The 19730-nt window shown below is 35.7% G+C and overlaps 1 protein-coding gene, 1 non-coding gene and 1 pseudogene across 2 annotated transcripts; 2 read left to right on the top strand and 1 right to left on the bottom strand.

The window, feature by feature from the left end:
- Positions 1–487: 487 nt before the first annotated feature.
- On the bottom strand, positions 488–594 carry LOC113776618. The gene has a single exon (XR_003469106.1). It is a non-coding gene; the product is annotated as a small nucleolar RNA R71 (small nucleolar RNA).
- Positions 595–11311: 10717 nt separating this feature from the next.
- Positions 11312–12784, top strand: LOC113774217 (annotated as a pseudogene).
- A 6233-nt stretch (positions 12785–19017) lies between these two features.
- Positions 19018–19566, top strand: LOC113774216 (pectinesterase inhibitor-like). Its single transcript, XM_027318774.1, has one exon. The coding sequence runs from the start codon at positions 19018–19020 to the stop codon at positions 19564–19566; it is 549 nt and encodes a 182-aa protein (XP_027174575.1).
- Positions 19567–19730: the final 164 nt, after the last annotated feature.

The following is a 19730-nucleotide window of genomic DNA, read 5'->3' as shown; positions in this document are numbered from 1 at the left end:
GGACACTACGTAGACAAAGGAGGCACACACAAAGCAAGAGGAACAAGAGATTTGGCAACCAATAGAGGAAATTTTGATAGAACTACCATTTGAAGAAGAAATGGCCGAAAACGAAGCAAATAGGCGAGTTCTACGAGATTTTGCTCTACCGGAAACACAAGGATCTCAAACAAGCATAGTAAGGCCTACGGTAAATGCTAACAATTTTGAGATTAAACCATCACTTATCCAAATGGTTCAACAATCTAAATTTGGAGGTAATGCAGTAGAAGATCCTAATACACACTTAGCTACATTCTTGGAAATTTGTGATACAATTAAAATGAATGGAGTTAGTGATGATGCTATAAGACTAAGGTTGTTCCCATTTTCATTGAGAGATAAGGCAAAACTTTGGTTACACTCTCATGCTCCTAATACTTTCACCGGATGGGATGATTTATCAAGAGCATTTTTGAATAAGTATTTTCCACCAGGAAAGACTGCTAAGCTTAGAATGGATATCACTAGTTTTAGTCAATTGGAGGGAGAATCATTATATGAGGCATGGGAAAGGTTTAGAGATTTGCTTCGGAAATGTCCACATCGTGGACTGCCGGAATGGTTAATCATACAAACCTTCTATAATGGTTTAGCTTTTTCTACTAAAACTATGATCGATGCAGCTGCAGGTGGAGCTTTAATGGGTAAATCACCCCAAGAAGCTCATAATTTGATAGAAGAAATGGCAGCAAATAACTACCAATGGGCCAATGAGAGAGGTAATACAAGACGTCACGCAGGTATGATAGAAATGGACACTCTCAATATGCTGAGTGCTCAAATGAATAATGTGATGAAATTGCTAAGTAGACAAGGTGGAGTTAGCCCAAGTTCATCTAATGCTCACGTAGCTTGTTGCTCTTTCTGTGGAGGTGAACATGATATTAATGAGTGTGTCGATTCTGAGCAGGTACAATTTGTTAATAATTACAACCGAAATGCTCCAAATAATCCCTACTCGAATACTTACAATTCGGGGTGGAGAAATCATCCAAACTTTGGATGAAAAGATCAAGGCAATCAACAAAGGCCAACCAATCCGCCGGGATTTCAACCAAGGCAACCCCAGGCTGAAACTAAACCAAGTTGGGAGATCGCGGTGGAAAAACTTGCTAAGGTGACTTCGGATAGATTCGAGCGAGTTGAGGGGCGGTTGGACCAATTAGCTGGGATGTACAGAAACTTGGAGGTTCAAATTGGTCAAATTGCCAATGTGATCAACAATAGAAACCCTGGTGAATTACCAAGTAAAACCGAAGTGAATCCGAGAGAGCATGTCAATGCAATCATTCTTAGAAGCGGTAAAACGGTTGAAGGATTCGATTTTGAAAATTCAGGTGGTGAAAAAGACAAGAAGCAAGCAATTGAAGGGGAGCAAGAAAGTCAAAATGATCATGTTATCATTGATATTGATGCACTTCATCCCAAATTAAATTCTAATGTGATACCTTTTCCTCACAGGTTGAAGAAAGATGGACAGGATCGGGAGTTTGAAAAGTTCTTCAAAATGTTTAAACAATTGCACATTAACATTCCTTTCATTGATGCTATAACACAGATTCCCTCTTATGCACGTTTCTTGAAAGACATCATGTCAAAGAAGAGGAAAATTGTAGATAATGAGATGATAGCATTAACGGAAGAGTGTAGTGCATTGATTAAGAATAAACTCCCTCCTAAATTGAAAGATCCGGGAAATTTTTCTATTCCTTGCACTATTGGTCAATTGCATTTTTCTAATGCTTTATGTGATTTAGGTGCAAGTGTATCACTTATGCCGTTATCGGTTGCCCGGAGATTGGGACTTCAAGAGCTAAAAGCTACCAATATTACATTGCAATTGGCGGATCGGTCAATCACACGTCCCATGGGTATTTTGGAAAATGTGCTCATAAAGGTAAGACAATCTATAATACCTGTGGATTTTGTTGTCTTAGATATTGAAGAAGATGTGAGAATGCCAATTATTCTAGGACGACCGTTTTTAGCCACTGCACGAACTATAATTGATGTAGAAAAAGGTAAGCTTATATTACGGGTTAATGGTGAGGAATTGGAATTCAATTTGGATAATAAAGAAGGGAGTATAGAGCCTACTGCTCTTGTGTCTAATATGCCATATGATGAAAAGGTCAACCAAGAAAGGACCGAAGAAGTTAAATTTATAAATGTCCTTGGTACTAACTTTCATGGTGTAGGAACAAAGGAGGAGAAGATAAGGATGGAAGTTGGCTTAATAAATTCTTCATTCCATGAAGAAAATGGTGAAAAGTTGAGCCAATTCAGAAAAGACAAGCAAAATCCACTCCAAGGTGAAGTTGAGCCTCTCTATGACAAGTCTAATATTCCTCCTTGGCATTTGAGGAAATTGGACTATGAAGATCAATGCATGGTTCACCACATGGTGGATTGGTTCGGGAGTTTCGACCCATGGGGAGAAAATCTCTCTCTAATGCTCTAAAGTGATTCAACTTTTTCAGTCGAGCCAACGACTATAAACAAAAGCGCTAATTGGGAGGCAACCCAATATTTAGGTTATATTTGTTAACTTGGTGTGATTTTGTGGTTTGAATCAATGTTTTAGCTAAATTGTTGTTTTTGTAATGTAGGGTTGGCAATTGAAGGCAAGGATGACCAATTGAGTACAAAAAAGGCGAACTTTGATCAAACAACTCAACCCCTCGATTTGCGTTAAAGGTGTTTTTGATTCATTATAAAGGGGTAAAATGCATGTTTTTAATGTTTTACATTTGTTCCAGCCATTACAATTGGCAAACAAATGATCTATGATGCATTTTGAGTCATTGGGGTACCTTTTGTAATTTTTCAAAAGTTGAAATTCTGCTAAAAATCGAAGCAGAAAACGCGTTTTCAAAGAAAACGCGACTAAAAGTCGCGTTTCTAGGAATCGCGTTTTCAATTCTGCACCTGCAGAACAGAAAACGCGCCTTCAAAACGCGACCCAAAGTCGCGTTTTAATGGAAGTCGCGTTTTCAAGCCTGGATCAAGACTCAAAAACGCGACTTCAGAAACGCGACTCAAAGTCGCGTTTTCCAACACAGTCGCGTTTTCATTCCTGCAAGATTTGTGCAGGAAACGCGACTTCAAAAACGCGAGTTGAAGGCGCGTGTTTAGTCGCGTTTTATGTGTCTGAATATAGCCTTCAGAAACGCGATTTCAGCCTTTCTTCTTCACTTCTCCAATTTTTCCAGCCGCGTTTTTCCCTCTTCCTTCTACCCAACTCACAAATTTTCATTTATACTCCATAATCTTGCTAAAAATCATCACCCCAACACCTTTTGAGCTTCATACAACCTTTTTAACCGATTAAAATCCAAGAAAAACACCTAAAATCAGGTTTTTGAGGGATTGAAGGTTAGGGTTCTTAAACTCTAATTTCTTCAATTGGAGGTCAATTGGAGGTTGTTTCATAGGGCTTTTTGCATTTTTAGCATCACCAAACATCCTTCTATGTGATTGAGGTAAGTTTCTTCATCAAATCTTTTGATTTTAGAAGTTCATATTTTTTATCCTGAGCTATCTGACATCTTTTAATTTCGAAAATTTGATGAGGTTCATGGCTATTTTTGATTTTATTCATGATTATTATGATTGTTTAAGCATGTTTAAATGTTTAAATGTAGCAATTTATTGGTTTTCAAGTACTTTAAAATTCACAATTGCTATATTTAAATGAAATTGGAAAAAGGAACTAGGATGTTTTTGAGCCATTGGTGATGTTAAATTATGGTTAAAAAGGGTTAGTTGATGATGTTTAAGCATGTGCATTGTGTATAGTGAGTAATTTGGTTGATTTGGTGAGTTAGTTAGTTTAATTTTTGCCTAAACATGAGTATAGCTAAAAGCATATTATTATTGTTAATTCTAAATAGTTATAATCATAATTGTTCCTATTTTCACTAATTAAATTATAATTGATACATATCTTGTGTAATTTGGTGATTTTGGGCAACTTTAGGCAGAAAATATGTCTTGTACGATCATTGAATGATTAGAACTTGAGCAATTGTATTTGAGGTTATTTGGATTAATGCTGAACTTTTGTTGCCAAAAAAATGAGTTGTAGTACATGTGAATAATTGAAATATTTTTTAGGTACTATGCCAAGAGGAAGAAGAGCGGTACTTTCATCCTCTAGTAGTGAGGAGAGGGAGGTTAATGAAGAGATGGAGGTGACTGAAGAGGAGAATTCACCTTCTCCTCCACCAATTAACCGTCGACCTGGTGAGGGCACCTCCCGTGGAGCGGGAAGATCGGTATTTGACAGTGCTAGGTTCAACACTCGCAGGAATCAGGAGTGGCATGAGGCGCGTGCTAATTTGGAGTTTTTGTTTGAGATGCACGTCAGTCCACCAGTTGAGATGATGTACAACATCTCAGAAGCTTTTGCTCAGCTAGGATGGGCTCCGATTCTCACCCTTCCAAACCATTACTACCCAGACCTGGTGCGCGAGTTTTACGCCAACATTGAAAGTAAGGCGCGCCATAGTGGAGAAATAATTGAGTCCTGGGTGCGTGGAAGACGAATCACCTTGTCACGGCAAGATTTGGCTGCTATTTTGGGGTGTATGGATGACGGACGTCCAGTAGATTTGAAGAAGGAGTTTGTTCCCCCGAATAGGAGGTGGGATCCATCATTGGCCATGGCCAGATTTGGTCTCGAGTACCAGCCTTTTCGCTCAACAAGGAAGGAGACCATTTTGGCGAATGTCTTCGAACCTCGTCATCGGCTTATTATTTACATGATGGCTCACAATGTCATCCCAAAGAAGACGGGGCACACGGAGGTTCGCAAGAGCGATATTTACTTCCTTGATTACATTTTCCACAACCGAACTTCCCCGTATGCTCGAATTTCATTGCCGAACATCATCATCAGCCACATTAGGTCTACGGCGAGGCGTAAGACAACTTCTTTCAAACTTTCATTTCCTCGTCTACTGACTTTAATCTTCCCCCGTTTTGAAGTTCCCTTGGAAGGCATGCGGCGGGAGTATGTTCCACCACGTGCTGAGATGACTATCACTACTCTTCGCCGCCTTGGTATTGGCACGGGAGACATTCCACGCCCTGTTCAGGAGCGGAGACAAAAGGCTAGACATGGTCGCGATGGAGCTGGACCATCTACTGCAGCACCACCTCCTCCTCCGCCACAGACCAACTGGCAGCGGCTTTTCGGTCGCTTGGACGACATCGACCATCATTTAGCCAGAATGGATACTCGCCTGGACCGAATTGAAGATCATTTAGGCACACGCCCACCTCCCATCGATGATGATGAAGATGACGATGAAGAGGATGATTGAGGCTGCCCTTTGGCTGGCTTTTCTTTTGTTTGCTTGTTATTTTTATCTTTTGTTTGAAAAATGTTAACTTACATTCCTTATTTTGAATATTGGAACTTGTGGCAGTAACTAGTAGATCGTTGACTGTGGATGGTTGAGCGGTCGATGACTCATGATTCAAGGCTTCACTGGACTGCAGTCATCTCACTTGGGGAGTCACTTGTTCCTTTCTTTTGATTCTTTTCTTTTCTTTCCCTACACATTGAGGACAATGTGTATTCTAAGTGTGGGGGAAGAAATGTGTGGTACTTGTGATTTTAGTTGTGTTTGATATAATTCTTGTGCTTAAATGGTGTTTCTTGTGGTTGCTGGCAGGGAGATTTAGTCCACTTTTAAGGGGAGACTCTGTCAAAATTTTTCCAAAACCTTATACATATATATGTTATTAACTATAATAAATAAATAAAATTTTGTCACTTATCCTTTTGAAATAAATATATGCGGTTTTGATACTTCTTTTCTCATGAAATTTGGAAATGATTTTTATGTGATTATAATTTTTACATCTATAGGAAAGTATATCTAGTAAAGTGGAGAAAATTATGCCTACATTTTGTATATTTGATGAAAATTCTTCTTTTTATCTAATTTTATAAGATAAGAAATTAATATGGTTAATAAGTGTCATACTCTTCTCATGATTACTCTTAGAGGGAATTTTATTATATATTGTTAAAGAAAAAAAAAATGGTTATTCTACTCCAATGATTCTCGTACCGAGTAACCGGGGGTTGGCATCTACAAATGTCGACATTCGCGTAAAAAGGTACTTGAATTAAGAGTATGCAAAGCAACTTGAGTATGTGAAATGTTGAGTAACCGGGGATCTGCATCTAAAAATGTTGATCTTCGCGTCAAAAGGCATTTTTCACAACTTAAGTAATATTTAACCCTTAAAATATATACATGAAAAAAAAAAAAGTAAATTAAATCCCTCTTTAAGAAAAATAAGAAGTTGATCATGAGATTAGTTAGCATCTTTATTGACTATAGGAGTTGCTTGCTTGCGAAATTGGATAAAAATAAGAAGTTGAGTTGAATTGGTAAAATTATGGTATACTTGGCTCTTCTTTGCTTGATACTATGAGTACTTGAACTTAATGGAAAGATCACATAAGGGTTATTTACCTTGATTCAAGGAAATGGAGTTGAAATACTACATATGTTTATTTTAAATTTTTGGATCATTGATGGTTGGAATTTTATATTGCTTGAGGACAAGCAATGATTCAAGTGTGGGGGTATTTGATAAGAGTTTATTTTACGTATTTTTTAGTGCATTTTATTAGTTAATTTTGAGTTGATTATTTAGTTTTATAATTAAAATAAAGAGGTTTTTGGTAAAATTATATATTTTTGGTAAAAGTGGATAATATTGCATTTCTATTGATTTTAATAGTAAAAACTTCATTTTTATGCAGGAATAATGAATCAATCACCAAAGGAGGTCAATTGAGGTGAAAAATAGAGATTTGGTGATGAATTTAAGTGGCAACAAGAAGAATGAAGTGAAAAACGTTCAAGTGAGGAAATGCAATACAAGTCAGTTTTGACACTTTTCAGTATTTTGACCATATCTGGAGCTACACTTATCGGATTGAGGTGATTTTTATACCATTTTAAAGCTAAGAAAGAGACCTACAATTCGTATGAAGACATCGAAATCCATTTCTGCCATCTTCATGGGCAAAACGTTGGAATACAGAAGCTGCACCCTGTGGTCGGAAGTTAAAACAGAGGTTTGAACAGGTGACAGTATTTCGATCATATCTCAGGCTACAAAGCTCCGATTTGGATGATTCTTGAAGCATTGGAAAGCTAACTCAAAGGGCTACAACTTTTGTGTTTTGCACAAAAGCTAGTTCGGCCTTTATGATAGAGAAAATCGCAGATGAAGTAAGGCCAAAGTGAATACGCGAGTACACAAAACGTGACTTGTAACCGCGTTTTGTGTAGGCGCGTTTTATAGCCGAAATTCTGCAATTTGACTCAGCCAATTCTCTTGTGTTCATACCACTTTCCAGCTATAAGATGCAAGGGAATTCGGTGCACATGCTTCAGAAGACAAAAGGGCAAGAAAAGTGGCTTATTTTCAAGTCAAAAATATTGGTTTTTGACTATGCTAACAAAGTGGAGATTTGGGAATCAAAGGATAGAATTTGACTTGGAAAAATGGAGCATTTGAGTGTTTTTTATGCAGAGATATGGGGAGAGATCTGACATCCATTCGTAGCTTAGCTTCTTACAGAAAAACATATTCTCTCTACCTAGGACTTGCAAGGGGCAATTGGGATTTCATCTTGTAATCATCTAAGTTCAAGACAAAGGAGATTTTTGGAAGGCTTCACCATATCTTGGCTAAGACTTTCTTTACTCTGTTTGTATTTGTAATTCATGATGATTTACATTAATGAAGTTATGAGTGTTTTATCATTCATGAGTAGCTAATTTTCTTTATCTAGGGAGTAGATGAAGCTTATGGCCAAATGATATGAAGTGATTGTTATTCATTCTTGTTATGTCTTGTATTAACTTATCTACTTGTGTATGTTGGATTACTTGTTGTTGCTTGATCACCAATAGCAGGTTTATAGTTATTTTTATTCATTGAGAAATGGTAAAAATAATGGAATGACACAAGTAGAGCTTGAGTTGTATATTCATGAGAATAGAAATACATTCAAGTGGATGAAATCTGCATTTCATGTGTGAATAAGAACAGATTTAGTATTTACCAAGAGATTAGGACAAACTAATCTGTTTTAACCCATTATTATCATGAGAATGTGATTTTGGTATTTCTGGAAATGAATCCTTGGTTAAACAAGAGCAGTAACAAGTGTTGAATTAATTCATTTTAGATCTTTTGTGTTATAAGTGGAATCTACATCCCTAGATCTTAATATTTAGTGAATTCTATTCCTTTTGTGAAATTGCATTTATCTAGTTAAGAATTTTTGTAGTTGAATTACATTCTGAAATTTCTGCTCAAATTAATTGTAAGTCTAAATAATAGAGTAAATTAGTATCTAATAATTGTTTTAATTGCTCCTCGTGGGATCGACCCGATACACATCTTGTACTACAATTACGACCTGTATACTTGCAGTCCAACGGGTGTAAAATCGGAATTAAACTTGCATTGATAAAAAAAATCCCGTCAGATGCCTAATCTACTTGGGGAAGACGATCGTTTGCTTAAATTTGCAATTCCGGTCATTCCATTTTCTTTTTTGTAATTTAGCCCCAGAGTTCCTGAACTTCGTAATTCGACCCTAAAACATCCATAATTCATTCAGTTAAGTCCCTATTTAGTTGCATTTGAACCCCTCTAAGAATATCACTTTCAAACTCCATTTACGTTTTCTGTTGTTTTCTATGGCTTTTTTGTTTAGTTTTATGAAGTTGGATGTTTCTTTTCCTGTATCATTTGTTTTGCAATTTGTTTCTTGGCAAAATTGAAGTGGGTTTTTCTTAGAATCATTAGTAAAGGTTGGTTTGATTTGGTTTGGTTGTTTTTTTTAAAATATAGCAAGTTTTTGCTGTTTTCTTGCCCATAAGGTCTGTTGGAGTTCAAGGTGATCAAAGAACACATTCTCATGTTGTTGCATTGAGAGCTGTCACAAGTCAAGATGGGATGACTGCTGACTGGTACAATTTTGAACACAATTTCCTTGATGTTGTTGCAAGAAAGATATGCAATAGTGTACGTGGTGTAAATCGAGTTGTTCAAGATATTACTTCCAAGCCTCCATCAACAATTGAATGGGAATAATATCATGTGATATGCAGCGTGGTTGATAAAGTTTGGAAAAATCTTGCGGCTTTCTGCTGATCTATTAAAAGGTACTAATTCTTGTAGTCAAAGATGCTGATAAGTGATTCATGAAATTTTTTTTATGAAGAAATATTTATTATTTTTCAAAAAAAAAAGATGGTGAAAACTTCAATTTTGCAGGAAGATTGTTGCGCGCTCCAATGGTGACTTTTTTTTCGTAAGTATCAGTTCCAATGTTGATGTTAATTTTTAGCTTTTTAAATCAAATTTGGCTATTTTACTTTTCCGTGTTTGTCTTCATACAAAGATCTCTATTTCATATTCAATTACTGATTGAAGGATTTGCAGTACTCTCGATTTTCAAGTAAAAGTTGCCGGTGAAGCTCAAGTGGCTGCTTCCTTCTACACTACCACTCATACCTCACTCTTTTTTCTTTTTTTTTTTTAGGTGCGGTTTCTTGTCTTTTTCTATTTAAACAAAATTTTGGCCTTTCTCTTTTCTTCGTTCAGTTTTATCGTTTTACTTAAATAATTTTGGGTTTCTTCATTGTCTAGGTCTATGCAGCTGCTACTGTCTTTCTTGTACCATTTTTGGAGATCAAGGGAAATTTCCTGAGGTGAACTTCAATTTCATTATTTATGGGTTATTTTCTTGCGTTGCTTAGGTAATTTCTTTTAACCACATAATACATCAAAATTCATAAAAACACAATAATTTTACAGAAATTTAAGGAAAGTTTCATGGTACCAATAATTTTTTACCTTGTTTCGCGTCCAATCTATATATATGCTAAATCACCCTTGCCGGAAGTCATAAAAGATTTCCTTTTTTGTGTTAAAATATTTGGCTATGGGTTCAACATCAATTTTAGTGCTTTTGCACAATTATACTACAGGTTGTAAGCATTTTTTTAACTCTATTTTAATGTTGAGTTAATATCGAAGACAGTGTAGTGGAGATAGGTTTTGCATTCAGTTGGTAATATGGAACAAGCTTGTCCTTAAAGTAATTGTCTAGGTACTATCACAACCACCAACCAATGAAAAACACTGGTAGTTAAGTACCATCTTACGTGTATTGAGAACTAATTTTAGGATTCCCAGTTTTGGAGCATGAAGTATGAGAAGACTTGTATACAAAACAAAGGTCTCGTTCTTTCTTTATCTTACATCTATTCATATTCAAATATTTATAACCCATTGATATGCACATAACACGCTCATAAAAATATAGCTGGTTAGATGCTCTGAATTTCATTAGCCATAATGTTGACCGTCTGCCTGATGCATTGGATTGTAAATATTGTGAAGTGAAAAAATTCTACTTAGAGACAGCGAACTTTTACTATTCTGATGGCAAGGTGGTGCTCAATGAAAATAAGCTGCCTGATTATTCGATTCAGTGACTGTCTGCCTGATTATTGTTTTTGCCTGTTAATGTGCTAGATTATCACTGTATAGGCAGAAACTCTGGTAAAACAAGATTACACATCTGATATTATGCCTGTTGATGTTACAGCAAAAAAAGCTCTCATAATTTCTTGATATTATGTCTGTTGATAGTCAAACAACTATAGCTCATTGATCAGCATTGGCCTAATTTTCAATGATAAAAGAACACCTTTTTTTTACTAGCCATTGATGTCTATTTTCATTGTTTTTGTGCTATTATTTTTTCTATTTCATTTTCATAAATGAAATTTTTTTTATCTGTAAATTGGTTGGAAATGATTCAAATTAGTTCTCTCCAATTAAGCCAAAAAGTATATCAATTCGAAATGAGCCAAAAAACAAAGAGTTATTATCTGCCACGCCCTCCTCACGTAGCAAGTGACTAAAGATTTTTAGAATAACTATTATAGGATCTTCTTTAAACTAACTCAGTTCGCTAATTTGATAGGTACTATTTGATACTTTCAAAGCCATTTTTTAGCAAGGAAGGATTGGGAAGGAAGAAAAAAGGGAGATGGGAAAAAAAACCATTAACCACTAGGCTATCTATCAGATTGTTCTTCGCAGTTCATATCCTTCTTCTGTTCCTGCACTGTTTGTTAGTTTGATACTTGATGTTCATTTCATTTTCTTGAAATTAAATGAGTTCTTATTTTTTCCACTTGTTCTTGGGATGGTCACCACAATGTTTGAGCAAGCTCTTCGAACTCTTCAATCCCACGGTTGCTCGAGTAATTGTGGATTTCATCATGAGTGTGGAATTGCTTCATCCTGCAGTGTTTTAGTTTTTTTCTCTCAAAAACTATACATAAGAGTTTTACTTTTTCCAATAATATTTTTCGGTGCAAAAGGCTGTCTATCTACAATTTCCATCACCAAAGAATAAGCTGCAAAATTGGGAATAGTCATTGGAATAGATCTTGGAACTACCTATTCATGTGCTCATATTTACAAAAATGGTCATGTTGAAATCACAGCAAATGACCAAGGAATCGTATTAAGCCATCATGGATTGCATTTGCTGGTAGCGAAAGACTGATTCGATGTTAATGTTGAAAGAACTATCTTTGATGTCAAGAGACTTATTGGATGAAAGTAAGGCACACTCGTGTATTTATCATTTTTGCTGGAACATTTTGGTGTGTATACATATGCTCACTGAAGTCTTAACTGTTATATAACAGGATTGAGACTAATGAAGTTTAGAGGGATATGAAGCTCGTTCCTTGTAAGATTGTGAACAAGGATGGAAAACCTTATATCTAGGTGAAAATTAAGGATAGTAAGGTTAAAGTCTTCAGTCTTGAGGAAATTAGTGTAATGGTTTTAACTAAGATGAAAGAAGCAGCTGAAGCTTTCCTTGCAAAGAAAATTAAGGATGCTGTGGTAACTGTTCCCGGTATAGTTCAATTTCTAGAGTTACTCGTTGAATCATATTTTACTTCAATGATGCCCAGAGGCAGGCAACAAAGAATGCAGGTATTATTGCTGGGCTGAATGTTGCTAGGACTATCAATGAACCCAGAGCAGCAGCAGTTGCCTGTCTAACTACGAATTAAAAAAGTTTATCTAACTACACTAATTAACTGTTGATTTTGCAAAATATTGAACAATGATTAAAGCAACCAATTTCTTGTATAAGTTTTATTAGTTACATTTCTTATAAAAAGCTTTCATATGGTTCTAATTGCTCTGTTTTATTGTAGGCAAAGGCTTTCATCAAAGGATTATAGAATATTTCATCAAGTTGATTAACAAGAAACATGGAAAGAACATCAGCAACCACAATAGACCACTTGGAAAACTGAGGGAAGCTGAACGTGCCAAAAGAGCTTTAAGCTGCCAGCAGCAAGTTAGGACTCATGCTTGATTTGACGAGTTGAACAATGACCTCTTTAGAAAAAACATGGGACTTGTCAAGAAGGCTATGGGGGATGCTGGTTTGGAGAACCACCAGATGCATGAAATTGTTCCTGTTAGTGGGGCTACCAGGATCCCAAAAGTCCAATAACTTCTCAAGGACTACTTTGATGGAAAGGAACCCAACAAGAGTGTAAAACCAGATGAAGCAGTGGCTTATGGGGGTGGTGTTCAAGGAGGTATTCTAAGCCGGAAAGGTGGTGATGAAAGCAAAGGTACTTTTTAAAATTTTTAATGGACATGTAAAACTTGATATTTTGCAAACTTAAGATGCAACTTGATTGTCTCAAGAAAGTTGAAACTGTTAGTATTGAAACTGTTGCTGTGGTAATGACCAAGTGATTGGTACTTGTGAATTTATTTTGCTGCTTCATAATTTATGAATTCATTCCTTGTGAACCCAGAACAAAAAAAAAATTTGCATGTGACCAAGTTGTAGCAATATCTTGCTACTTCCATTAACTGTTACTGCAGTAATGACCAAGTGATTGGTACTTGCGAATTTATTTCATTGTCATCTGAGTTGTTGTTACATGTTAATGGAATGTATTTGAACGTCAAAGGAGCCTCTTTCTTTTGAATCATCTATACTAAATTACTGTTGTATATGTAAATATCATGCTTTCCTTTTTCTTGTGAATCATCATTACTGCATTGGCTGTATCCTTTGTATTAGTACATGACTACTCTTTGAACTAATATATTTTTGACTAATACTCCTTTTCACTCCCAGCCCAAGTTCACGATACACACCACATCACTCTTTTCATCATCTAAAATATTAAAAATATTACAATAACAAATACAACCTTACTAACAGGTCTAAAGTTCCCACGCCTTGCATGGGAAGCAATCACCTAGTTTTAATATATAAACAACCAAAAGCATAAACATTAAACAATAATTACTGTGGGAGTCCAATTTAATTGTTCAATAAGTTGAGCTATTTAAAGAAGAAGAAAGAAAATTTAAAAAAACTGTTTTAGAGAGCTCTTTAGTTGAGCTTATGCAGTGTTGTATTTGTATAGATTGGACTGTGATTTCTAACTTCTTGCTGGTGTTGTAATATGTGGGCCAAATTATATGAGGTTCTTAATGAATTGTAATTTTTGTCTTAATAATCTAAGTCTCATTACTTGTTCTTTATTATTGTACTCCTCCCCTTACCTACTTCTTTTACTCTTTTATGACAGATAAATGCTATTCATACTAGCTTTTGGAAGATATCTATGGTTATGGTTGAAGAATGTTGAAGACAAAATTGCCTTTTGCTCATGGAGTGGTTCATTTAGATGTTCTTCAATTTCTTAAACTGTGATTGCTTTTGTAAATGTACCTTATGTACAAGTGATATTTTGGACAAATGTTATTTTTGTAGGCATTAGTTGGGCAATGTACACTTGAATTTGGCATTTGAGAATGCTATATTATTACCATGTAATCTAATGCAAATACTTTTGGTTATCAATCGTTCATGTTTATTTGTATGGTTTGTTTAAAATCAATGATTTAGCAATGATTACAGGCCAAATTATGACTATTAAGCTATTATGAAATTATCTAATGACAAAAAAAAGTTGTCACAAAATAGAAAATAAAAACTCCTTGTCACAACAGAGACTGTCACTAAATCTAAGTTACATTTGTGACGACAATTGTTGTCAGTAAAATAGTTATATACAATGGCTTTCGGTGCTTTTTAGTGACGACTTTAAGTAGAGCATTTTTGACAAAAGGTCAATTCGTCAATAAAACACTTCCAGATTGTCGTCACTAATGACAACTATTTAGTGACGACCAAATAGTTGTCACTAAATAGTTGTCATTAGTGACGACAATCTGGAAGTGTTTTATTGACGAATTGATCTTTTGTCAAAAATGCTCTACTTAAAGTCGTCACTAATGAGAACTATTTAGTGACGACATTTTAGGTCGTCACTGTTTACTTTTACCGACGGGGATTTAGTGACGACTTTGTGACGATCAAAAAGTCGTCAATAAAAGGTATTTGTGACGATATTTGTATGTTCTGTGATGACTTTGTGTTGTCACTGATGAACAATTTTCTTGTAGTGAGTTATCCTCCTATTCAACAAGTGAATAAGCCGAGGATATCGAAAAAGCTCCATCAGATGCTAAGGCCCACACCATCCTATCGGAGCTCCGAGGGGAGGGGGAGGAACCTTCGCCACGCGCTCAATCAGCCCCAGCCCCAGAACCTGGTGAAGTAATCGAAAATTCCACTGTGCCTGAGAGACAAAATCCGACACCCTGTGCTCCTGAAAAATCTCCACTTCCTGGCATAAAGTACCTAAACCCAACCAATTGTCATGCCAGAAGTCCATTGAACCCTCCCCTATGATCCACCCAATGTGCTCCTCTGCTAAGCGCTAGACCGAACACAACCTCCGCTAGATGTGAGACTGTGTCGCGCCCTCTTCTGCCAGGCAAGGATGGACCCCCTTGCAATCTTTAGCATGTAGAAATTCCGCCCATAGAGACTTCTTTTGCTGAAAGTTCCACTTGAGCTTAACGGAGAAGGCATCAAACACCCTTGCCATGCTGCGAACTCCAATCCCCCCCGCCGTTTGCGGCCTGCACAAATCCCCCCAGCTTATCCAGTGGTGCCTAAGGCCATCCCCCTGCGAACTCCACAAGAAGTCGGCCATCACCTTTTCTAGTGACGCGAAAACTCCCTTTGGAGGAGACGCCGCTGCTAACAAGTGGATAGGCATTGACGACAAGACACTCTTCAACAATACCACTTTGCCCCCCATAGAAAGCACCCTATGCTTCCAAGGCAATATACGAGAAGTAACCGCAGTGCAGATATCTGCGAAATAACTCATCCGTCGCCTTCCAACGTATAAGGGACAACCAAGATATTTGATCGGGAATTGCTTATATGAGAACCCCGTTATCAACCCGATCAGAGCTCGGCGCCGCGGTGGCATCGAGGGTTGCCCTAAAAAACAGCTCTTCTGAAAATTAACCCGCTGCCCCGAAACTAAGCAATATCTATCCACCACTTTCTTGACCAACTGTATAGAGGCCTTCAGGCCGCTCGTAAAGATCACGACATCATCAGCGAAAGCCAAATGAGTGACCATAGGGCATCCACTGGGAGTTCTAAATGGCTGAAATTTCCTATGCTCCGCCAGAGTATTCAGCGACCGAGAAAGGACCTCCGCTCCAATAATGAACAATGTTGGAGAGAGTGGATCGCCCTGCCGTAGACCTCGTGTGGACTTTAAGACCTCGTGTGGACTTAAAGAACCCATGTGGCCAACCATTCACAATCACGGAGAACCAGACGTTCGAGATCAGATGCCAAATCATATCAATCCACACCTCGCTAAACCCAAACCATCTCACCACCTGGAGCAAGAAAAGCCAAGAAACCCTGTCATATGGCTTCATCATGTCTAGTTTGAGTATTACATTCCTTCCTCAATTGGGTCTTTTGATATCACTCAATATCTCTTGAGCCAATAGAAAATTATCCGCCATCTGCCACCCTGGCACAATACCGCTCTGCTGCAGGGAGATAATACGGGGAAGGACCCGAGCCAAGCGGGAAGAGAGAACCTTGGAAATAACCTTGTTAACAAAGTTGCATAAGCTTATCGGCCGGAATTGTATTGAGTTCCTCGACTGCTTTGAAATTTTAACAATTATCGTTAAAAGAAACAAAATCAAGATTGTCATATGCATATGTGGTACAGAAATAATGAACCAAATTCTTGAAATCTAAGAAATTTGTCCTAAACTTTATGAACAAAATAAATCAAAATTAAGTGTGACATCATTAATTTACAAGTCATAAACTTCAACCTTGCTCTGATACCACATGTTAGACATAAAAAGCAAGATCTTTAATTTAGGCTTGTAAACCATAACAATAATTTGAGGCGTACCTTATGATTGTTGTAACCAATTAACTTTGATCCATTGACAACATCTCTGGGGAAGAACTGTACAGTTTCCAATACACCATGTTCATATCTTTGTAGTCTAGGCTTCCCTCATCTAACTCTCTTAATGTTGTTATACCATGGGTAAAAAGCAATGTAATCCCTCCTATCATGGGATAAGGATAGACTCTAATATTCTCCATATACATTGTACTTTATTTATTAAATATAAGGGTTATTATCACTTTACCCCCTTAAACTATATCACTACTATCAGTTTACCCCCTAATGTTATCTTTTTGTCACTTTACCTCCATAAGTAATTTAACTCAACATGTTAAAAAATTTTGGATAAAAATACCCTTTTATTTTATAGCATTACTACATTGTTATTGTCACTTTATTCGTTTAGATTATAGTGATACAATCACTTTAGTTCCTAACATTATTTTCTAGGCATTTTATCTCATCGTTAATCTAACTAGTATGGTCAAAAATTTTTAAATATATTTACCCTTTTTCTATATAATTAAAAATAAAAAAGTTAGAATGGTTATTTTTCCTTTTTTTCACTTTAAGAGATCGAAAAACATAAAAATAAAAGGATTTTCTCAAATTTCTTTTTTTCACATTTATTAATACTAGGAAAAGAATAAGGGATAGGAAAGAAGGAGACAAAAAATTAGATTTTGCAAAAAAAGAAAATAAATAAAAGTTTAACATTATCGTATTATTTTAAGGTTGTCGAGATTAGGATTGAAATTTGGTGGTAAACAAAAAAGTGAAATAATTTTAAAATAATAAAAGTATTTAATTCTTTTTTTTATTTGTAATTTTTAAAAAAAAAAAATTAAGCTCTCTCTCTCCCTCTCCCCCTCCCCCTCCCCCTCTCCATCTTTCTATTTTTTTTCAATATTAATCAAATTGTCAAGAAAAAAGAAATTAATCCTTTGACTTTTTTTCTTAATACTAAAGAGGAGAAGAGTCACTTTAAATTTTTTATTATTTTTAGTATGCAAAGAGGAGGGTATTTTCTTCTAAAGTTTTTTTAACTTGCTAAGTTGGTTTAATGGTATGATAAATTGCCTAAAAAAATAACTCTAGGGGGTAAATTGATAATGAGACTATATTTTATGCGGCTAAAGTGATAATAATTTTAAGGGTTAAACATGTCTTTTCACTTTAATTAACAAACTCCGTTAAGTTTGACCGTTAGTTTTGGGGGTAAAGTGACTAAAAGATAACGTTAAGGGGGAAATTGATAGTAGTACCAAACGTTAAGAGGATAAAGTGATAATAACCCTAAATATAATGATAAGATACAACTTAATATTTATTGTAATTATCAGATAAAATGCCACAATAACTATCACATAATATGTTCATATACAACGAATATGGAACTCCTTACTTCCTCTAATCATCTATTCTCATTAGAATTTTGTAATTAGTTATTCATATTTATTCATACAATTATTTATCCTTATAATTAACGGGAGTTATCTTAATAATATTATATGTGGTCACATAGGCCACATAAATACTCTGACATCAAGAACATATATCCTTACAAAACTAATTTTTTTGTCAACGGACCTTTTCCTTTCTTTCTTCCTTTCTCATGAAGATAGATCCTTATATAATTCTTTTTTGTCAATTGACAATTTGCATATTTGCCTCCATTCTTACTGAGAGATATCCTTCTATAATATTTTTATGATAAATTCTTCTAGGTATTTTGTTTGATATTATTTTTAGGAAGATATTTAGCTATTTATTCAGGTAAAGGTAATTTAGAAAAATGAAAAGTAATATTGAAGAAAGATTAGATGCCTTCTATAGAAGGAAATTTTGAAAAGTTGTGGACTAGGTAAGCTGTAAAGGGAACATGATTTGAAAGTTTGCTACTATGGGTACATTTGTTAAAAGCAAAATTATTTAAGAAATAAACTCTACGTCTTGCATTTATAATGGAAACATATATATATATATACATATATATATATTGGATTAATCTTTTATACACTGACAGTATATACACCATCAACATTGGATGCATGACAATTCATCTAAATTTAAATTTAAAATTCAAATTTTGCTCATATATCATGCATCCAACCTTGATAGTGTATACACTATCAATTATATAAGATTTACTCATATATATATATATATATATATATTCAAATTTGAAGAGCAAGTGCTAAAAGAAGTAAGTGCTGCAAAAAAGGCTAAAAATGAGTGAGTAATTCAAAATTTTAAACAAGAATTGCACAACTAGAGTAAGTGCCAAAAAAGTTAGTAAGTTTTGTACACAAAGTATTCGAGATCATTTCTTTTGGAAAGTAAAGAAATTTTTCTAATAAATCTGTAAACAAGAATAACACGACTAGAATAATTAGCCACTAAAAAGGTAAGCAGTAATAAAGAAATATTTGAGTTTCCTTTTGCGTCCAATTTTGCGGGCTTTATATGTGCAGTACCACCATTGAGTTCCACAGAAGAACAACAACACTTCAAGGAAGAGAAATTAGAGGAGAAAATAATGGAGTTCTCTAGGAGCCATAGCCCATTATTGTTAGCCTTGTTTTTCATTTGTCTATCAATCCTAAGCAATCTTTTTACCTCTGCGGAAGCTGATTTGATCAGTGATTTTGCTCTGGCTCAAAACCCTCAATTTTGCATCAATTCTTTGAGATCAGACCGTCGTTCTGGCAGTGCAGATCTTAAAGGTCTCGGCCAAATTGCTATAGACTTAACAACAAGAAGCGCCAAATCAACCAAAACCCTTGTTGATTCCCTCAAGCAACATGCGACTGACACCAGATTGAAGGGAATATATGATTCTTGCTCGGAAAACTATGGTGATTCCATTGATGATCTCGGAGAGGCCACAAGTCTATTGAAATCTGGTGATTATCTAGGCGTAAATCTTAGAGCATCTGCTGCACTGGATGGCGCTGATACTTGTGATGACAATTTCAAGGATGCAAAACTAGTGGAACCACGAAATCTTGCAGATGCTAGTCAGAACGTGCAAAATCTTTGTGAAATTATTTTGATTATAGCAAATCGCTTGGGAGGGAACATATGAAGTGTGAGCTTTATTAATGCAATCTTCTTATGCAAATCAATAAATGGATTCATATATGAATGTTAGCCTTGAATAAGCAGCATTTAGTGAATGTTAGACCTTTAAGATCTGCACTGCCGGAACGAGGGTCTGATCTCAAAGAATTGATGCAAAATTGAGGATTT

Source organism: Coffea eugenioides, chromosome 6, assembly GCF_003713205.1.
Source record: "Coffea eugenioides isolate CCC68of chromosome 6, Ceug_1.0, whole genome shotgun sequence".
Taxonomy (NCBI): Eukaryota; Viridiplantae; Streptophyta; class Magnoliopsida; order Gentianales; family Rubiaceae; genus Coffea; species Coffea eugenioides.
Note: the sequence above shows the minus strand (reverse complement) of the source record. Positions and strands in the feature narration are given on the sequence as shown.